This window comes from Hirundo rustica, chromosome 2, assembly GCF_015227805.2.
Source record: "Hirundo rustica isolate bHirRus1 chromosome 2, bHirRus1.pri.v3, whole genome shotgun sequence".
NCBI classification, from domain to species: domain Eukaryota; kingdom Metazoa; phylum Chordata; class Aves; order Passeriformes; family Hirundinidae; genus Hirundo; species Hirundo rustica.
In genome coordinates this window covers 4,337,375-4,351,844 of record NC_053451.1, presented here as the reverse complement: position 1 = coordinate 4,351,844, position 14,470 = coordinate 4,337,375, and the positions used below count along the sequence as shown (strand labels likewise).

General features: G+C 39.9%; 1 protein-coding gene across 7 annotated transcripts in view; it reads left to right on the top strand.

Annotated features, from left to right (window-relative positions):
• The window catches only part of DCAF6 (DDB1 and CUL4 associated factor 6), a 75,224-nt gene extending 65,406 nt beyond the window's left edge, over positions 1 to 9,818 (top strand). For all 7 annotated transcript variants that reach the window (XM_040057044.2, XM_040057043.2, XM_040057042.2 and 4 more), the window contains 5 exons: positions 541 to 679; positions 3,523 to 3,679; positions 5,230 to 5,318; positions 7,797 to 7,902; positions 9,375 to 9,818. In XM_040057044.2, coding sequence (XP_039912978.1) covers positions 541 to 679; positions 3,523 to 3,679; positions 5,230 to 5,318; positions 7,797 to 7,902; positions 9,375 to 9,439 — 556 coding nt within the window. In that variant the 3' untranslated portion in view covers positions 9,440 to 9,818. The remainder of the gene's footprint in view (positions 1 to 540; positions 680 to 3,522; positions 3,680 to 5,229; positions 5,319 to 7,796; positions 7,903 to 9,374) is intronic.
• Positions 9,819 to 14,470: the final 4,652 nt, after the last annotated feature.

Sequence of the window (14,470 nt, the reverse complement as noted above, 5' to 3'; positions counted from 1 at the left end):
GGTACTCCAATAACTGATCTCAAATCATCTTTTGCCGTATTACTAAAGTGCTTAGAACTTTTTAAAAGCTATCTAAATCTTGAGTCTTGTCATAGAGAAATAATGATGAGAAATACATTGGACAAAATCTTATGAAAAACCAAATCACACTGAGAGACACATTAGATCCTTCATGGCTTTTTAAAATGTAAAAACTTCTCTTCTGGCATAGTGGGTTTTTTTTTTCCACTTCAGAATTTTGCTACTTCAGTATGGGTGGAGGATGAAAATAAAATAGCATGTGAATTTTGCCAGCAGCTGAAGTTTGTTCTACAGAGGGGGAATAAAACCTGGCATCACTTGACATTCCACTGTCTTGCATGCTATTCTTGTTGTAAGCCAGGATGGAAAAAATTCAGGTCTGTAATTTTACTGTCGGGATTATGTCGATGTCCGTGTCAAACTCATGGAGAATGTGTTGGAGTGCCTAATGATGATTTTTGAGAATCCCTGGCCGTGCTTGGGAGGGGCTCTCAGTGCTGTTCTCTCTGGAATTCCCAGACGATCCGCTGTGGCCCGCATCCAGGAGCTCTTCAGGAGGAGGAAGGAGAGGAAGGAGATGGAGGAGCTGGAGACGCTGAACATCAGGCGCCCCTTGATAAAGATGGTTTATAAAGGCCACCGCAACTCCCGGACCATGGTACAAACTGGGGGCTGGGGGGCTCCAGGGCTCACTCGGTGTAGCTGCCCCTGCTGTGCTCACCAGAAAGGGGATTGGGATGCACTCTAAGCACTTGGAAGGCACAGGGTCTGCTCAAAATGAAAATTAAAATCAGTGGGGCTCGTGTCACTGTGAAAGGCATTTAAACACCCCTGAGTGTAAGACTCTCTCCCCTTAAAATCCTTTAAAATTTGGGGTCTTTTTCTTCTTTTTCATTTTCTCTCTCAGCTTAAGTGACACAAAATGTGTCTGCCTTCCAAATTACGATTTAATCCTCACTTTCCCTTCAAAATGGTTCAAAATCATTATTTAATCTTTCCGTTCCAAGCTCATCAAAGTTAAAATGAGGATTAAGCCATAGTTTTTAAGATCCTTGACATTCCGAATTAAAAAAAGGAACTAGTGCTAGTTATTAAATTATAAATTAGCTACTAGATGCCTCATCTTTTTCACACAAAATGCTATTTTTTAGAAAAAATGCAGTTATTGTATTTGTAAAGGAATGGTGAATGGAAAACAGATGCTGCTTTCCTGGCTGTTTCTTCTTTTGGTTTTTGCAGTATTTTGAAGATGTGAAGTTCTGAGTTCTAGGTGGTATTTTGCAGATGATGTGAGAAGTAGTCCCTTTACCCTCAAAAGCCATTTTCTAGGGTTTGTGTGAATAGCTTTGATTACACTGGGAAAAATGCTTCAGTAAATACATATTTCAGTCTTCATAAACAATCAACTTTGATTAATGACAAGGAGCTTTGCGCTGAATTTCAGAAATCAATTTTAATCACTCAAACCCCCATTAGTTTAAAAGTACTGGCATCAGGCACTTTATGGTTAAGAGGTACTAAAAGTGAGTTCATCTAAGTCCTAATACAGTCTCTGTCTGCATAGCTGTTATCATATAGAATATTTAACAGATTTTGTTGTTTGGTTTCTTGGGGATGTGGGTTGGGCTTTTTGCTTTTGTTTCACACAAGCACCTATGGCAAGAAAAGCTCAGAATGAAAGAAAATGTAAATTTATTTTCCCTCTTGGTCTCTATGGTTGCAAACTTCATTTTAATCTGCTGCTTTGAGTAATACCCTCATTCCTGCAAGGCAAGGGCTAATGATATTTCCCTTTCAGATTTATGAAGGAGACAGCTTAAAAAAGCTTTGTTTCCTACACACCTGAGCAGCCCAGGGATGAAGTTGTGTTGTCAATTACATGAACCATTTATATATATGTGTATATAGTTTTTATGTATATATACGTCTATATGGGTGTGTGCATATGTATAATATAGTGAATTAAGGTTGTGCGGGCAAATGGAATAATTCTGGTTCTTCCTCACTTTTGAAAACTTAATTTGGCAATCTTACATTTTTTATAGTCCTGCTTTTAAAACAGTGACGTTTAGAAACTTTTCAAAACCGAAATTTTTGAATGTGAATTTCAGTTCTGTTCATTTCTGTGGTGCTAAAATTAGATTTTATGAGTATTGAGAAGTATTAATAAGAGAATACAAAGGAAACAGGAAGAGGTTATAACTGAAAATTAAAATAAAAAATTAAAAGTTTTTTTATCATTGGGGATAATCTAGATGCAACAGGATAATGAAAATATATATTAAAAGGACCTATAAGACAGAAGCTGCTGAAAGATTAATACATTGGAATTCATTACAGCAATGCAACTTCTCTGGTTTATTTTTAGACATCAGGATGACTTTATTGCATTGACTGCAGTCATTGGGACATATTCTATAGACAAAGATCTACCAAGCCTGAAATTTAAAACTGATTTTAAAATTCAGCTTCCCAATGAATCTGTGTCAAGGTAGCTGAGGCAAAGCACAGAGAAAGGCAACGTCTCTGCCCTTCTCTTCAGGGCATTTTCTGAGGGAAGTGTGCCAAAAGAAAGCTAAGGATCCAGGCATGGCCCTCTTTAGAGCCTTACCTGGAAAATCATTTATAACAGGATTCTGTGTAAATTGTCTCAAACTCAAAGTTCTGTCCCTTAGGCTGGAGTTACTCTTAAATGGTTCCATTTCCAGCATTGGAAATGGAAAGAAACTCCTGCTTGCACAGGTACCTCTTTTGCCCCTTGTATGTTGACTAAAAGGCTTTGTAAGAGGTACTGCTGGCTCTCAAAATAACAATTCTACATGCAAGGCTACATTTCAGCCTTCCAGGCTTTTTCCTGCAGCACAAACACCAGACTATTGTGGTGCCCTCAGCTCACATCTCGTGACTGAGTTTCCTGACTGTCATCGAAGCAGTGTCCCTTCTCCCTCTGCCACCCCATCAAACCTCTCACCTGCAGAGGACACAGGATAGCAAATTTATATCATTTAACAGTGGTTATTTTGAGTGAGTAACATCAGAAGTGATTTCTGAAGAAGGTTTCATCAGCTTCTGTCTTGTCTCCTGTTTCTCTGAAATGGAAAATCCCACCCCCCAGGGATTAGTCTGTCACAAATTTTAACTTAGCCAAACTCTTCCTAAAAACTCTTTTGCATAAAAACTCTTCCTGTCTCCAGTATAATTTCTTCGACTTCAGAAAGTGACAGATCTGCTGATATTTATTTTCAAACTGTTCAGTCTTCTCCTACTTCTCGCTCTCTCTTTTTTTTTTTTTCCTATTAGCAGCTACTTTGCTCTGGAAATTTAAAACTTCTGAACTTTCATTTTTTTAATCACTCTTCTTTAAATGTTTCCTATAAAAATTCTGAAGTCTCATTTCTGCATGGGCTGAGCTTTCCTTCAGCAGCGCTGTTAGCGCAAACAGCGTGCTCTTGGATGGGCTTTTCACTGGCTGGGTCGTACAGAGTTTCATTTTTCTTGCAGATAAAGGAAGCCAACTTTTGGGGATCCAACTTTGTCATGAGTGGCTCAGACTGCGGCCACATTTTCATCTGGGACCGCCACACTGCTGAGCACCTCATGCTGCTGGAGGCTGACAACCACGTGGTGAACTGTCTGCAGCCTCACCCCTTCGACCCCAGTAAGAGCAGCCTTCTCACACTCTGCATGGCCAGCTTATCTGCACTAGAGCCTTTTAAAGCTCAGTCTTAAACTCTGTCTCAACAGAGCAATGCAGTGATTAATGAACTGTTGTTCATGTTTCCCCAGATAATTCAGATAATACTTCTTTAAATCTTGCCTCTTACTAGTGACCTTTGGCCTTTAAATCCCTCCTTACTCAAAAATTTGTTGAAATCAAACTATTCCTGGCACAGAATTTGTAGAAATACTGTCAGATATAGTAAGAAGAAGCTCAATTTTTTGCTGCCCTCAACACATAAAATGTTTTCTACGACACTAATGAGGGAGATACGGGGTTGCTGAAATGCCGGCAGTAGTTGGAAAATGTATTGGAATCTGGTCTCTACTTGGCTCTATAAAACAAGTGCAGTGGAAGTGGGTGTCTCCCTCTCACTGGCATTGTGAGATTAGAAGAATTAATACAATTCATAGAAATTCTAATAATTTGTGTTTAGAGGAAATCCTTCATAGAAGAGATGGACCAAAGCAGTAGAAGGAATCACATGTCTCTGGAAAATCTGAACCATCCTCCAGCCTCTGACACTGTCAGAGAAAGTATTTGTGTTATATCTTTTTTTCACAGCTTACCTGGCTGTATAGTAAAAGTCAGCTATTAGTAAATTAGCAAGTAAAGTTGTTATAATAATACTAGAAGAGGCTGGGAGTTTTTCAAACAGTTTGGGGGAACATGGAATACTGTGCTACGTAGGGTAAGCCTTGAAATTTTAACTTTTTTATTGAAATTGAGTTCTTGTAAATATCCTGAGTTGGATACTCCCTTTGGAAGCACCTTTCAAAGTGCCCGTAGCTTTGCTGATGTCGTGTTGGCTGTCTTGACTGTCTCCCTTTCACACTCTGAAGGTGTCATTAAGAGAGCTCATCCTCCTTCTAGGACAGTTAATCTTGTTCAGCTTCCCACTTACTGAGATCTTTCTATGGAATTTTAATTCCTACAGTGGGTTTTGTGCAATGAGCTAGAGGATGTTCTGCAACTTTTCATATTTCTTTTCTGAATTTATAACAGCATCCATTGTATCTTTATATTTAAATATCAAATAAATTTACATTAAATTCACTGAAATTAGCAAAGGTACATTTGAAATTATCTTGGTTCTGCCTCTGTTATCTGGGTACTTTGGGTTTATAAATCCTAAAGCTTTGTTATTAATATGGATACTTACCAGCAGAAATGGATTGGTAGTGGCTGTGTTTGCTCTTACTTTTTACTTCTACCTTTTGTATATTCTGGTGAATTTTTAAAATTTAAAATGGGGCTCTTGATGTTTGCATTTGTTTTCTTCATATATATATATATGGATATATTCAAAACCATATAATCTATGGAGCAGATCTCATGTGGAGACTTGGTAATTACAAGCTCTGTTCAGCATGAGATCTGACATTTGCAAGTAAATGCTTCAAGTGAAGTATTTTTTTTCCATTTAGGGGCAGGAAATACCAATAAACACATAACACATTTAATTTAGAATTACTGTTACTTTCTTCTAGTTCTGGCCTCTTCGGGTATTGATTATGACATAAAAATTTGGTCACCACTGGAAGAATCCAAGATTTTTAACAGAAAACTTGCAGATGAGGTAAGAACCTTTTCTCATTTTTCATGATAATGTTGCATCTTTAATTCCATAAAAGCCTTTGGTACAAATTACTGATATTGAATTAGCAGAGTTATTTCATGTTCAACAAACGAGCCACAGATGAAAAGCTGCCCTTCAGAAGAGCTGCCTTTCATATCCTTGGCACTCTGCATTTCGTCAGCTCTCCTAGAAATTATATAACATAATCTGCTGTTATGTACATGAAAGGAGTTGGAAGAAGTGTGAACACTCATATACAGAAAAAAACCTGGCAGGAATTAATAAATGAATGTAGTGCCTGTCTCTAAACAAATAAATGAAGGGAAGATGAAGGAAAAAAGCAGAAGGAAATACAAGGATATACAGAACAACAGGGAGTGCAAAAATCAATGTTATTAAATATTCAGTGGCGTAAAAGGGACTTAAAAGTTAAGATTGCACATGGGAACTTCATGGACTAAGGCAAACATTGCAAGGTCAATCAGTTATAAAAGTCCAATGTGAAGTTATGTAACTCATTGTTTTCATGTTGCCCTCAGAGCAGTAACTGGATATAGCAACTGGCCTGGGGTGACCATACAGCTGACTGCTGAATAATCATATTTCAGTGATTTACATAACACAATGTATCAAAACATTATATGGTTTTCTGTAAATAACATTATAGGACATATTTGGTTATGGGGTAGTCAGTTTGGGGGGATTTTTGGGAAATCTCTTGAGCAGCTCGGATAGACAGGGGTTTTTTAATTCATTATTTCTCTGTAGCAGTGCTAAGTATATTTTAAACAAACAGAAGCACACAATCCTTAGCCACCACCCCACATCCCTTGAAAAAACCCCAAACCATCCACTTGTGAGTTTTGACCCTTTCCCATTATTTTAGCACCGAGTGAAGTGTCACTTCCTGGCATACTGGTGACAGCTTTAGTCGTGACGTGTTTTGGAGCCTTTGGGGTTTAAAAGTATAACTAAACAAAAATGTGTGCTAAAAGCAATTACTGTACTTTAGTTCCCTCACTTTATTTCTAATAATTATAAATTATTTAGATTTTAGTTATGTTTACTCTAATAAAAAAAGGTAGAACTGTCAGAAAAATTGACTGAAGTGCAGTTTGTAGTTTTACTTATTTTTTTGGTTTTCAGTTTAATCCCTGTATTGAAATGCCTGTCACGGGAACAGTAAGCATTCATAGCAATAAAATAGTTCTCACCATGTTAAGTTTGGCTGGAAAAAGTGTCCAACATGCCTAAACTGAATTTTCCATAGAAAGGGGAAGTCTGGGGAGAAAACACTATGTTTGAGGAAAGTTCAATATAGATAAAGAAGTGTATTTAAAATTGAGAGAGGACATGACCTTAGGAAAAGACAGTGGGGATGAGAACAAACCTCTGAGTGGAGAAAAAGCCTCAGCAGCAAGTTGTCAGGGGGGTTATTGGTGAGGTACTGGAAAAATAGGGAGTGAAAGAGGAATAAAGAGCAGCCTGCTGCCTTCCCAGTTGGCTTCTGTTAGGGAGGGATTAGCTGTGCCAAATGCCTGGCAAACAGGTAAGAATGACAGAAAAGAGGTGCTTCGATTGGGAAGGGAGAAAGGCACAGCAAACATTTGCAAGAACACGTTCCCCACAAGAGGAACAGGCTTGAAGAGTCTCAGGGAGAACAAGAATTGCGTTATTTTCCTGCCTTACATCACCTTATCTGGGAGCAAAGACTGAAAAATGATCAGAACTTGTGTCCAAAGAAACTTGAGTGCTTAATGATAATTAAAAACATAGTCTAAAAGCTGAAACAAGCTACAGTGTGGGATTAGAATTTATAGAGGAAGAAAGAAGGATGGCAAGGAAGCACCATGAGGAAGGAATAAGGGAAGAAAGCTAAAAGTATTCATTAGTGGATTTTTTTCATTGAAAATTAGACAGTAGGAATTGCCTCTTTCAAGTCATATAGAGGCAAGCTGTAGCTCTGTTTACAAGAATTATGGAGCTAAAGAATGTTCCTGAAGTGGGATAGAAAATGGCTTGTGTTCCTTGGATTTTCTCCAAAAGTTTCAAGCAGCATGAAGGTAGGAGTTGAGGGTAACCTCATCTCTTTTCCTTCCCACATTCTTGGCCAGCACTGGTGCTAGAACTTTGTTCTCTACAACAGCTGCCATCTGGAAACGGCGCTTTCTCTCATCAATCTGCTTTAATTCATGAAAGATTTCCAAAGCTTTTCTTAGTCACTCACCTTAATATCTGCCATGCATGTGGACAGTGGAACCATGATCACTCTGGAACATTCTTTAGACAGATCATTGGATATGTGCAGGCAGAGTCCGCTGACTTTTCTTACCACAGACAACAGTATTCAATAGCAAGTATTAAAATATTGCTCCCCTGTGGTCGTTTTGGACTCTATGGCTTTTGCATAGAAACTTTCTATTTACAAGCCCCCTGTGTTTATGTCTGTTGCTGGTTTTCTCCCTTCCCTGCCTCCAGGTTATAACTCGTAATGAATTAATGCTGGAAGAGACCAGAAACACCATCACTGTTCCAGCTTCCTTCATGCTCCGAATGTTGGCTTCGTTGAATCATATAAGAGCAGGTGAGAGACTTCAGAAGAGCTTGTCCACAACACAGGTCTGTGAAATAGCAGATTGATGGGGAATTCATCAAGATCTTCAGCTGTCTGTGGCTGTACTTGGGGTTGGTGAGAAGATTCAAGGGTTGTTCAAGGTTCTCTTAATAGAAATATTTAGGAATTGTTTCTTTGGTGTGAGACATGCAATATCTTTGCAGCTGTCATTTTTTATCTCAAAACAAAGAGCAAAATGCATATTTAGATGTTGAAAAATACTCTTTTCAGGAACAATCTTTTCAGTGAGTGCTGTGGGGTGGGAAAACTATTGGGGAAGACTGGAATGAATTGTAAGATAAACTGGCTGTGATTGTGAGCTTGGAATTGTCTAGAGGTGAAGGAGGGTGTGAAGATTCAGGACTGTGGGAGGCGTTGCTGAGGCTGCTGGCAGCTGTTCCCAGGGCAGCAGGATGTCCCTCCAGTTCCCATGGGGCTGAAAGTGGTGATGAGAGGGTTGCATGGAGGAATCATCACTGGGAACTGGATGTTGGTGCTGGAGAAGCTGAGTGCAGTGGATTGACCCTGAAGATGCAGGACAGTGGAGTGACATCACACACTGTAGGAGGCAAGGAGATGAAGTTTTGGGAGGCTGGCATGGCAAATGGGGCAAAAACCTAACAGACCTGTAGGTGAAGGTGATAGGAGATACTGAGAATGGGGACTGTGGCTGAGCAGAGCAGTGGTGAGGTGGGAAGGAAGCTATGCCTGGTGGCAGCTGCTGCTCCTCTCTCACCTCAGGCTGCTCTGGGAGCCAGGAGGGTGCCATGTGTCCAGCCCAGTGCTACGCCTCCATGCTCCTGTGTTTCCTTCAGTAGTCATTATCTCTTCTGGGTGAAATGCCAAAAGAACTGCCCAACACTTCAGTTACAACAATTTCAGCAAAAATCTGTTACGGTTGGGTGGAGTGTTTCAAAACCTGGCTGCATGTTGCTTGAGTGATTGGTCTTGAGCCAGCCATGTTCCCTCGCACTGTACTTGCCCTTCTCTAAATATTTACATCAAAAGGCACTTTTTCTGATGTATTGAAGTGACAGGCAGTGATTCCCCCAGTTTCTGGACTATTCACACTCCTAACTGTAGCTGTTGTGGTTTCAGCTCCCCAGCAGAGCACTTCTGTCCCTTGTATCACCATCTCATTTTCATGTTATGCTTGCATTCATCTTTTCTGTACTGACAGCCAGTCAGCAGCTACAAGGTTTTTCCTTTCGTACACAGATTTTGCTTTCATGCCTGGAAATCCTTCAGGGCATTTCTCCTTTTCTCCTTTCTTGTGGTAACATTTCTACCTATTCTCTGCTAAAAGTCCACACAGACTTTCTTCTACCATAAAACCCACAGCCATATCCCACTGTGTAATAGCCCAGGGAGACAGCATGTATAAATATCTACCGTAAAAAGAAAATTTGGCAAGTTCTTTTTATTAAATCTCTGTTTTGCAGACCGATTGGAAGGTGACAGATCAGAAGGATCTGGCCAGGAGAACGAAAACGAAGATGAAGAGTAGCCAACAGTTGTGTGTGAGCCCCTGGAAGTCAATGAAATTTGTATAAGACATTAATTATATTTTTCCTTACAGAGCTTTAGTGCAATTCTGAGGTATTGCTTTTGGATAACCTAACCTTTTGGTTTTTTGAATGACTGTGTGCATGACTTGGGGAGAGTGTGCAAGTAAAATAAGCAAAAATGTTTTTTAAATGTTTTGCCATGTATGAGGGGTGCTAGAAGATGCCAAGTGCAATATTTTCCTTAAACAGCAAATGTGGGAGCTTGGATCAATGTTTTAAAGTAACTTTCATGATAGTAAAAACGTTGGTTCAAATAAATTTCTATACCTGCTGTTTGCATGTTTGTTGCTTTCTAATTAAAAGATTTGGGTGTTTTAAGTAGTTTTGTGGTTTTTCTTTGTGCAGCAATTGGTTTACCACCTTATAACTGCAACCCCATTGCTGCCTTTGCAGAATTTGTGTTCTTTCCTCCAGTGTTTGTGAGGTGACCAACACAATTACTTCTTGCAGTGAGAACTGGGGACTTTAAGACCCTGTGTCTCTTGGCTCTTGCATTTCCCACACATGTGTAGGCAAAAATGATCTCTCTCTCAGTTGTATAATGTCACTTCCCATTCTCTGTGCTTGGGTCTGTAATGCTGGTGAAATGGTTGTATTTCTACAAATAGAGAGATCTGTCAGTTTGCCTTCTTTGCAGCAGCAGCAGGTACATCTTAATTTCCACTGGACTTAGAGAACATGAATTTAAAAATTCCTGTGCACTGTTTCCTAGGAGTAATTATCTGGGAAGGCTGTTCGGTCTGTTTTATGGGCTTCACCCTTCCTCCACAGATTTTTGGATGGCAGTGGGGAAGAGAAAGTGAAGGAAGGAAGGAAGGTGGAGCAGTGGAAAGAGCTGTTTGCTCAATGGCAGTCCTTGCCAAAGATGGCAGATGCTGAGAGGCTCCATTGGGAAATAGAGAATGCTGGGTAGAATTCTAAATCAGGGGGATGAGGGTACTGGAGGCTTCATTATCCTGTTGACATTAAAATACACATTCATCACACAAGCTGCATAAACTTTGCTGACATCAACAAAAGGAATTACCCACACTAAATAAAAAAGAACCTTAGCACAACATTCTGATGTCCTGATTCACAGTGCAGGCAGGCTGAAGGGAAGGGATATAAAACACAGAAGCAGAGGGAGAAGGGAAAACCAAACAACTGAAAGAGATAAAGAGAAATTTGTGAGGGAGGAGAAGTGGGAATTCTATGGAACTCAGCTGGCAGTAACAGTGAAGACAGCCCCTTGGGAAAGGGAAGAATAACATGAGGGGAGAGGAAAAGCATGAGGAGATGGATAAGGGTGGCTGGGTGGTTTCCTTGTTTGTTTTAAAGGAGAAGTTAAGAAATCATTGAAAGTGATGTAGTGAAGAGAATTTGGCAAAGGAGTAAATAACTTCTGGGGAAAGAAGTTCTTGGAGACAGAGGGTGCTGAGAAGAACGGACACCTCAAACACTGGAGTGCTGTGAAACCCAGGAAACTTCACATCCTGAGGAGGTCAGTGCAACAGAGGATGGCGATCTGCTAAGCGTTTGAGAAAGCATCTAACATCAGCAAGAGAGAGGAGAAAATGTCAAGGTGAGATGTTTGTTTGTTAAGGAAATGGAGTGAGAGTGACAGCTAATACGGATATGTGTCTCTTCTGGTGGAGTAAGTGCCTTTCTGTGGGAGAAGGGAGCGTAACTGTAGATTTTTCTCATAACATTTTGGTCTAGCATGTTCGGATCAGTTAGAAAGTAAAGAATATTTTATGACTGTGGTGGATCTCTTTGGGAAAGGGGGAACACAGGGGTTTAGCACTATTGAAACTCTGCTGTTCATAGCACTGCACTGAGCAATGTTTTTCTAACACATGTAAATTAACCTTGAATTTTTATAACAGGAGTTCTGCTCTCATTGTATTTAAAAGAGCTATACAGGAAATATATATATGTAAGGTATTTAGGGTATAGATAAAGTTAGGGCTGATAGATAAAGTCTGCTCTACTGCTGGGGCTCCTGAGCAATTTTGTGAATGAAATAGAATAACACAATGTTTGATGCAGTTGGGTTCCCTGTAGATGATTTTTGAGGCATTTTCTTCCAAAAATAGTTTCTACAGAAGCCTCATTCTTCTTATTTAGAAATTAATAAATTTTTGCCTTGATAATAAATTCTTCAAATAAGTATATGGAGAGGATAGCGTTTTGTCTTCCCCAGAGAGGTTTAATAAATTACTGTGGATGTCTTTCTAAAAATAAAAAAGCTGCTTCTGCCACTTTTGCTTTAGCTATAGCAATTGCCAGCAAAGAGCATACCAACAGCAGTAATGTCTTTTTTTTCCCAGAGTTCCCTCATAGGCACATTATTCCCAAAGTGTCTCTTACTTATTCAAAGGCTAAATATTAGCTTTAATTCCTGATGCATAGCTGTGGGTTTACTGATTTGAAGAAGGATTTAATCTCAATTAGGTAAAAAGTTTAATATCTCGAGGATTCTTCCAACTTCAGTGAAGCTTTTCAGGCAGTTTTTCTAAAAGTAAGGTATCTATAGTGTTTGGGTTGGCTCTTTTTTTGATCAACATTTATCTAATGGGCTAAATCTCAGTTCCTAGAACCATACAATAATAGGAGCTGTCGGCAGAAATGAAGAATGCTGGCAATTCCAGAGTTTGCAGCTGCAAAAGAATATTGGAAAATGTTATTCAAAAGTGCAGAGAAGATAATCAAATAAGCCATCCCAAAGCCTCACAACTTGAGAAGGAAATCTCGGGGTCTGGTTCCAGGCTGGGCTCGGAGGTGGGCGGTGCTGCCGGAGCTCCCTCTAGTGCCCCGTTCTTGCTGCACTTGGAGACAGCCAAAACGTTTGTTTGCCTAACAGCCCAAATAACTGTCAGTGCTCGTGTGCTGGAAAGAGCAAGGGTTCAGGTGTCACTGCTCCTTTCTAGGAAGGACATTCCTTAAGACCGTGACAAAGATCAAAAGCAACTTCTCTCATATGTTGCTACAATTCCTGGTAAATAATTTGGTGTCTTGAAGCCTGGGCAGATGGTCCCTGCAGGACACAATCTCTTTAAATGACAAAGAAGCTGAGCTTGTTCAAACCACTCCAATTTCTGCTCTTCGTGCTCTCCCCGATGGAGGCAGGACAAGGTTTGTTAAAGGCATGCTGCATCACTTGGATTGGGAATTTTTCTTACCTAAGCAGTAGATAAATTTTACAGTAGGCTATTGTGTACACCTTTAGCTCTTTGAGAACATCCCAGATGATGTTTCTGAGGAAGCAATTCCAGAAGTAAATGTTCAGTAGGGGTTTCACTGGCCTTGTACCAACAAAGTAACCTCTGAGTGTGTCTGGTTGTGTGCAGGGGGTGGATCCACTCAGAAGGGCTGCCTGGGAGAGATGAGCCATTCTTTATGGAAAGATCCCACTGAGCCAGGCTCAAGGCCATCACTCACAGTCCTTGGGAATATTCCTGTTTCATGGGCAGAGCTGGCAGCACTGTTGAGAAATGAGCTGCAATTAGCAGCAGTTGGGTCCCAGCCCATACTCCTCCTGATCCAGTCACACTCACAACAAGAGGCCAACCCTGAAAACCTCAGCTGGAGCACAGGGAATGACACAGGAGGCATCTGTGAGGTCACTGCCCTGCCTAAACAGAGATTGAACTAGTCTTTGAAATGTGGGGTGAAATCAATTTTAAGCTCTTTCCATGAATTACAACATGCATAAATACGTTCATCTGTGTAAACATGCAGTTTGTCTTCTCATGACATTCTTGGCTGCTGAGCTGAGTTATTTAAGGTAATAGAGATTTATTTTCCTCAGGTTTAAGTGTTCCTTTTAGTATTTGCATTTGCTTTGTTCTCTTTGACATGGCATCATACACCTTTTAAGAATTTTGTCAATGCTCCCCTCTAGATTATTTTCCTTTACTGGCAGAGCAAACTGAAGTTCAAAAAACACACATCAAGGTGTTTGGGTAGGAAAAATAGAGATATGCTACACTTTAAAGGGAGCTCCTTTTTTTCTGATTATGACTACCATATTATCATGCTGCCCTTTTTTTTTGCAGGAGGATGGCTGTACTCTAGTATAATCCATGGAATTTGACAGATTCACTATCCAAATTAGAACTGACAGCTACTAATTTAGGAAAATCTCACTTAAATGGAAAAATCTCTATTTAGAGTGTGTTAATGGGCTTTGTAACTAATTGGAAAACAAATCCCAGGGGATCTGCAGCTGTTCTCAAACAGCACTGCAGTTCTCCTTCCTCTCTGCAGGATGACTCCATGCTCAGACTCTGTTTCCAATATTTTGTCCTTCCTCATCTCACTTCTAAAGAAATTTGATTAAAAACCACATACCTTTAAAACAAACCTGTAACAGTTAAGTCATCTAAAGAAATGATAATTAACACAAGCTACTTTTAATGGTGGGTTAATGTGACACTTGCCAAGTTGCAAGATGGGGTTTCTGTTCCTCAGAGAGGGGTGACCATTCAGGAGTTGTGCAAGGTGAGTTGGGACTCTCACTTTAATTCTTGCTGACTTAATGTTGTCATAGTTGTCAGCAGACAGCTCTGAGGATGCTCTTTCAGCACTCCATTCGTGGGAAAAAGTTAGGGACTATTACCTGTCTAATTCCATGAGCATTCAAAGGGGAAATACCATGCTTTAAAATAATTTGTGGTTATTTTACCCAGGATTAGAAAGAGCAAGGAAGCATTCTGTAAGTCTTTAAATGAACATGGCTTTAAAAATAGTGTTAGGCACTGTGACAAAACCATTTGGCTGGGATGGTCGTTGCACTACAGCAGCTTTTCAGGCACAAGGATGTAACATACAAGATCCACTTCAAAATTCTTTCCAATTTTTCTCAAGTGATTTTTTTTTTTCTTTTTAAATATAATGATAATCTGCACCTGCTACCATTGGAGGTAAAGGTTGTGCAATGAGTACACTGAAGAAGGGGGTTCTCTCTGTGACAGGAGCTCTTGCTC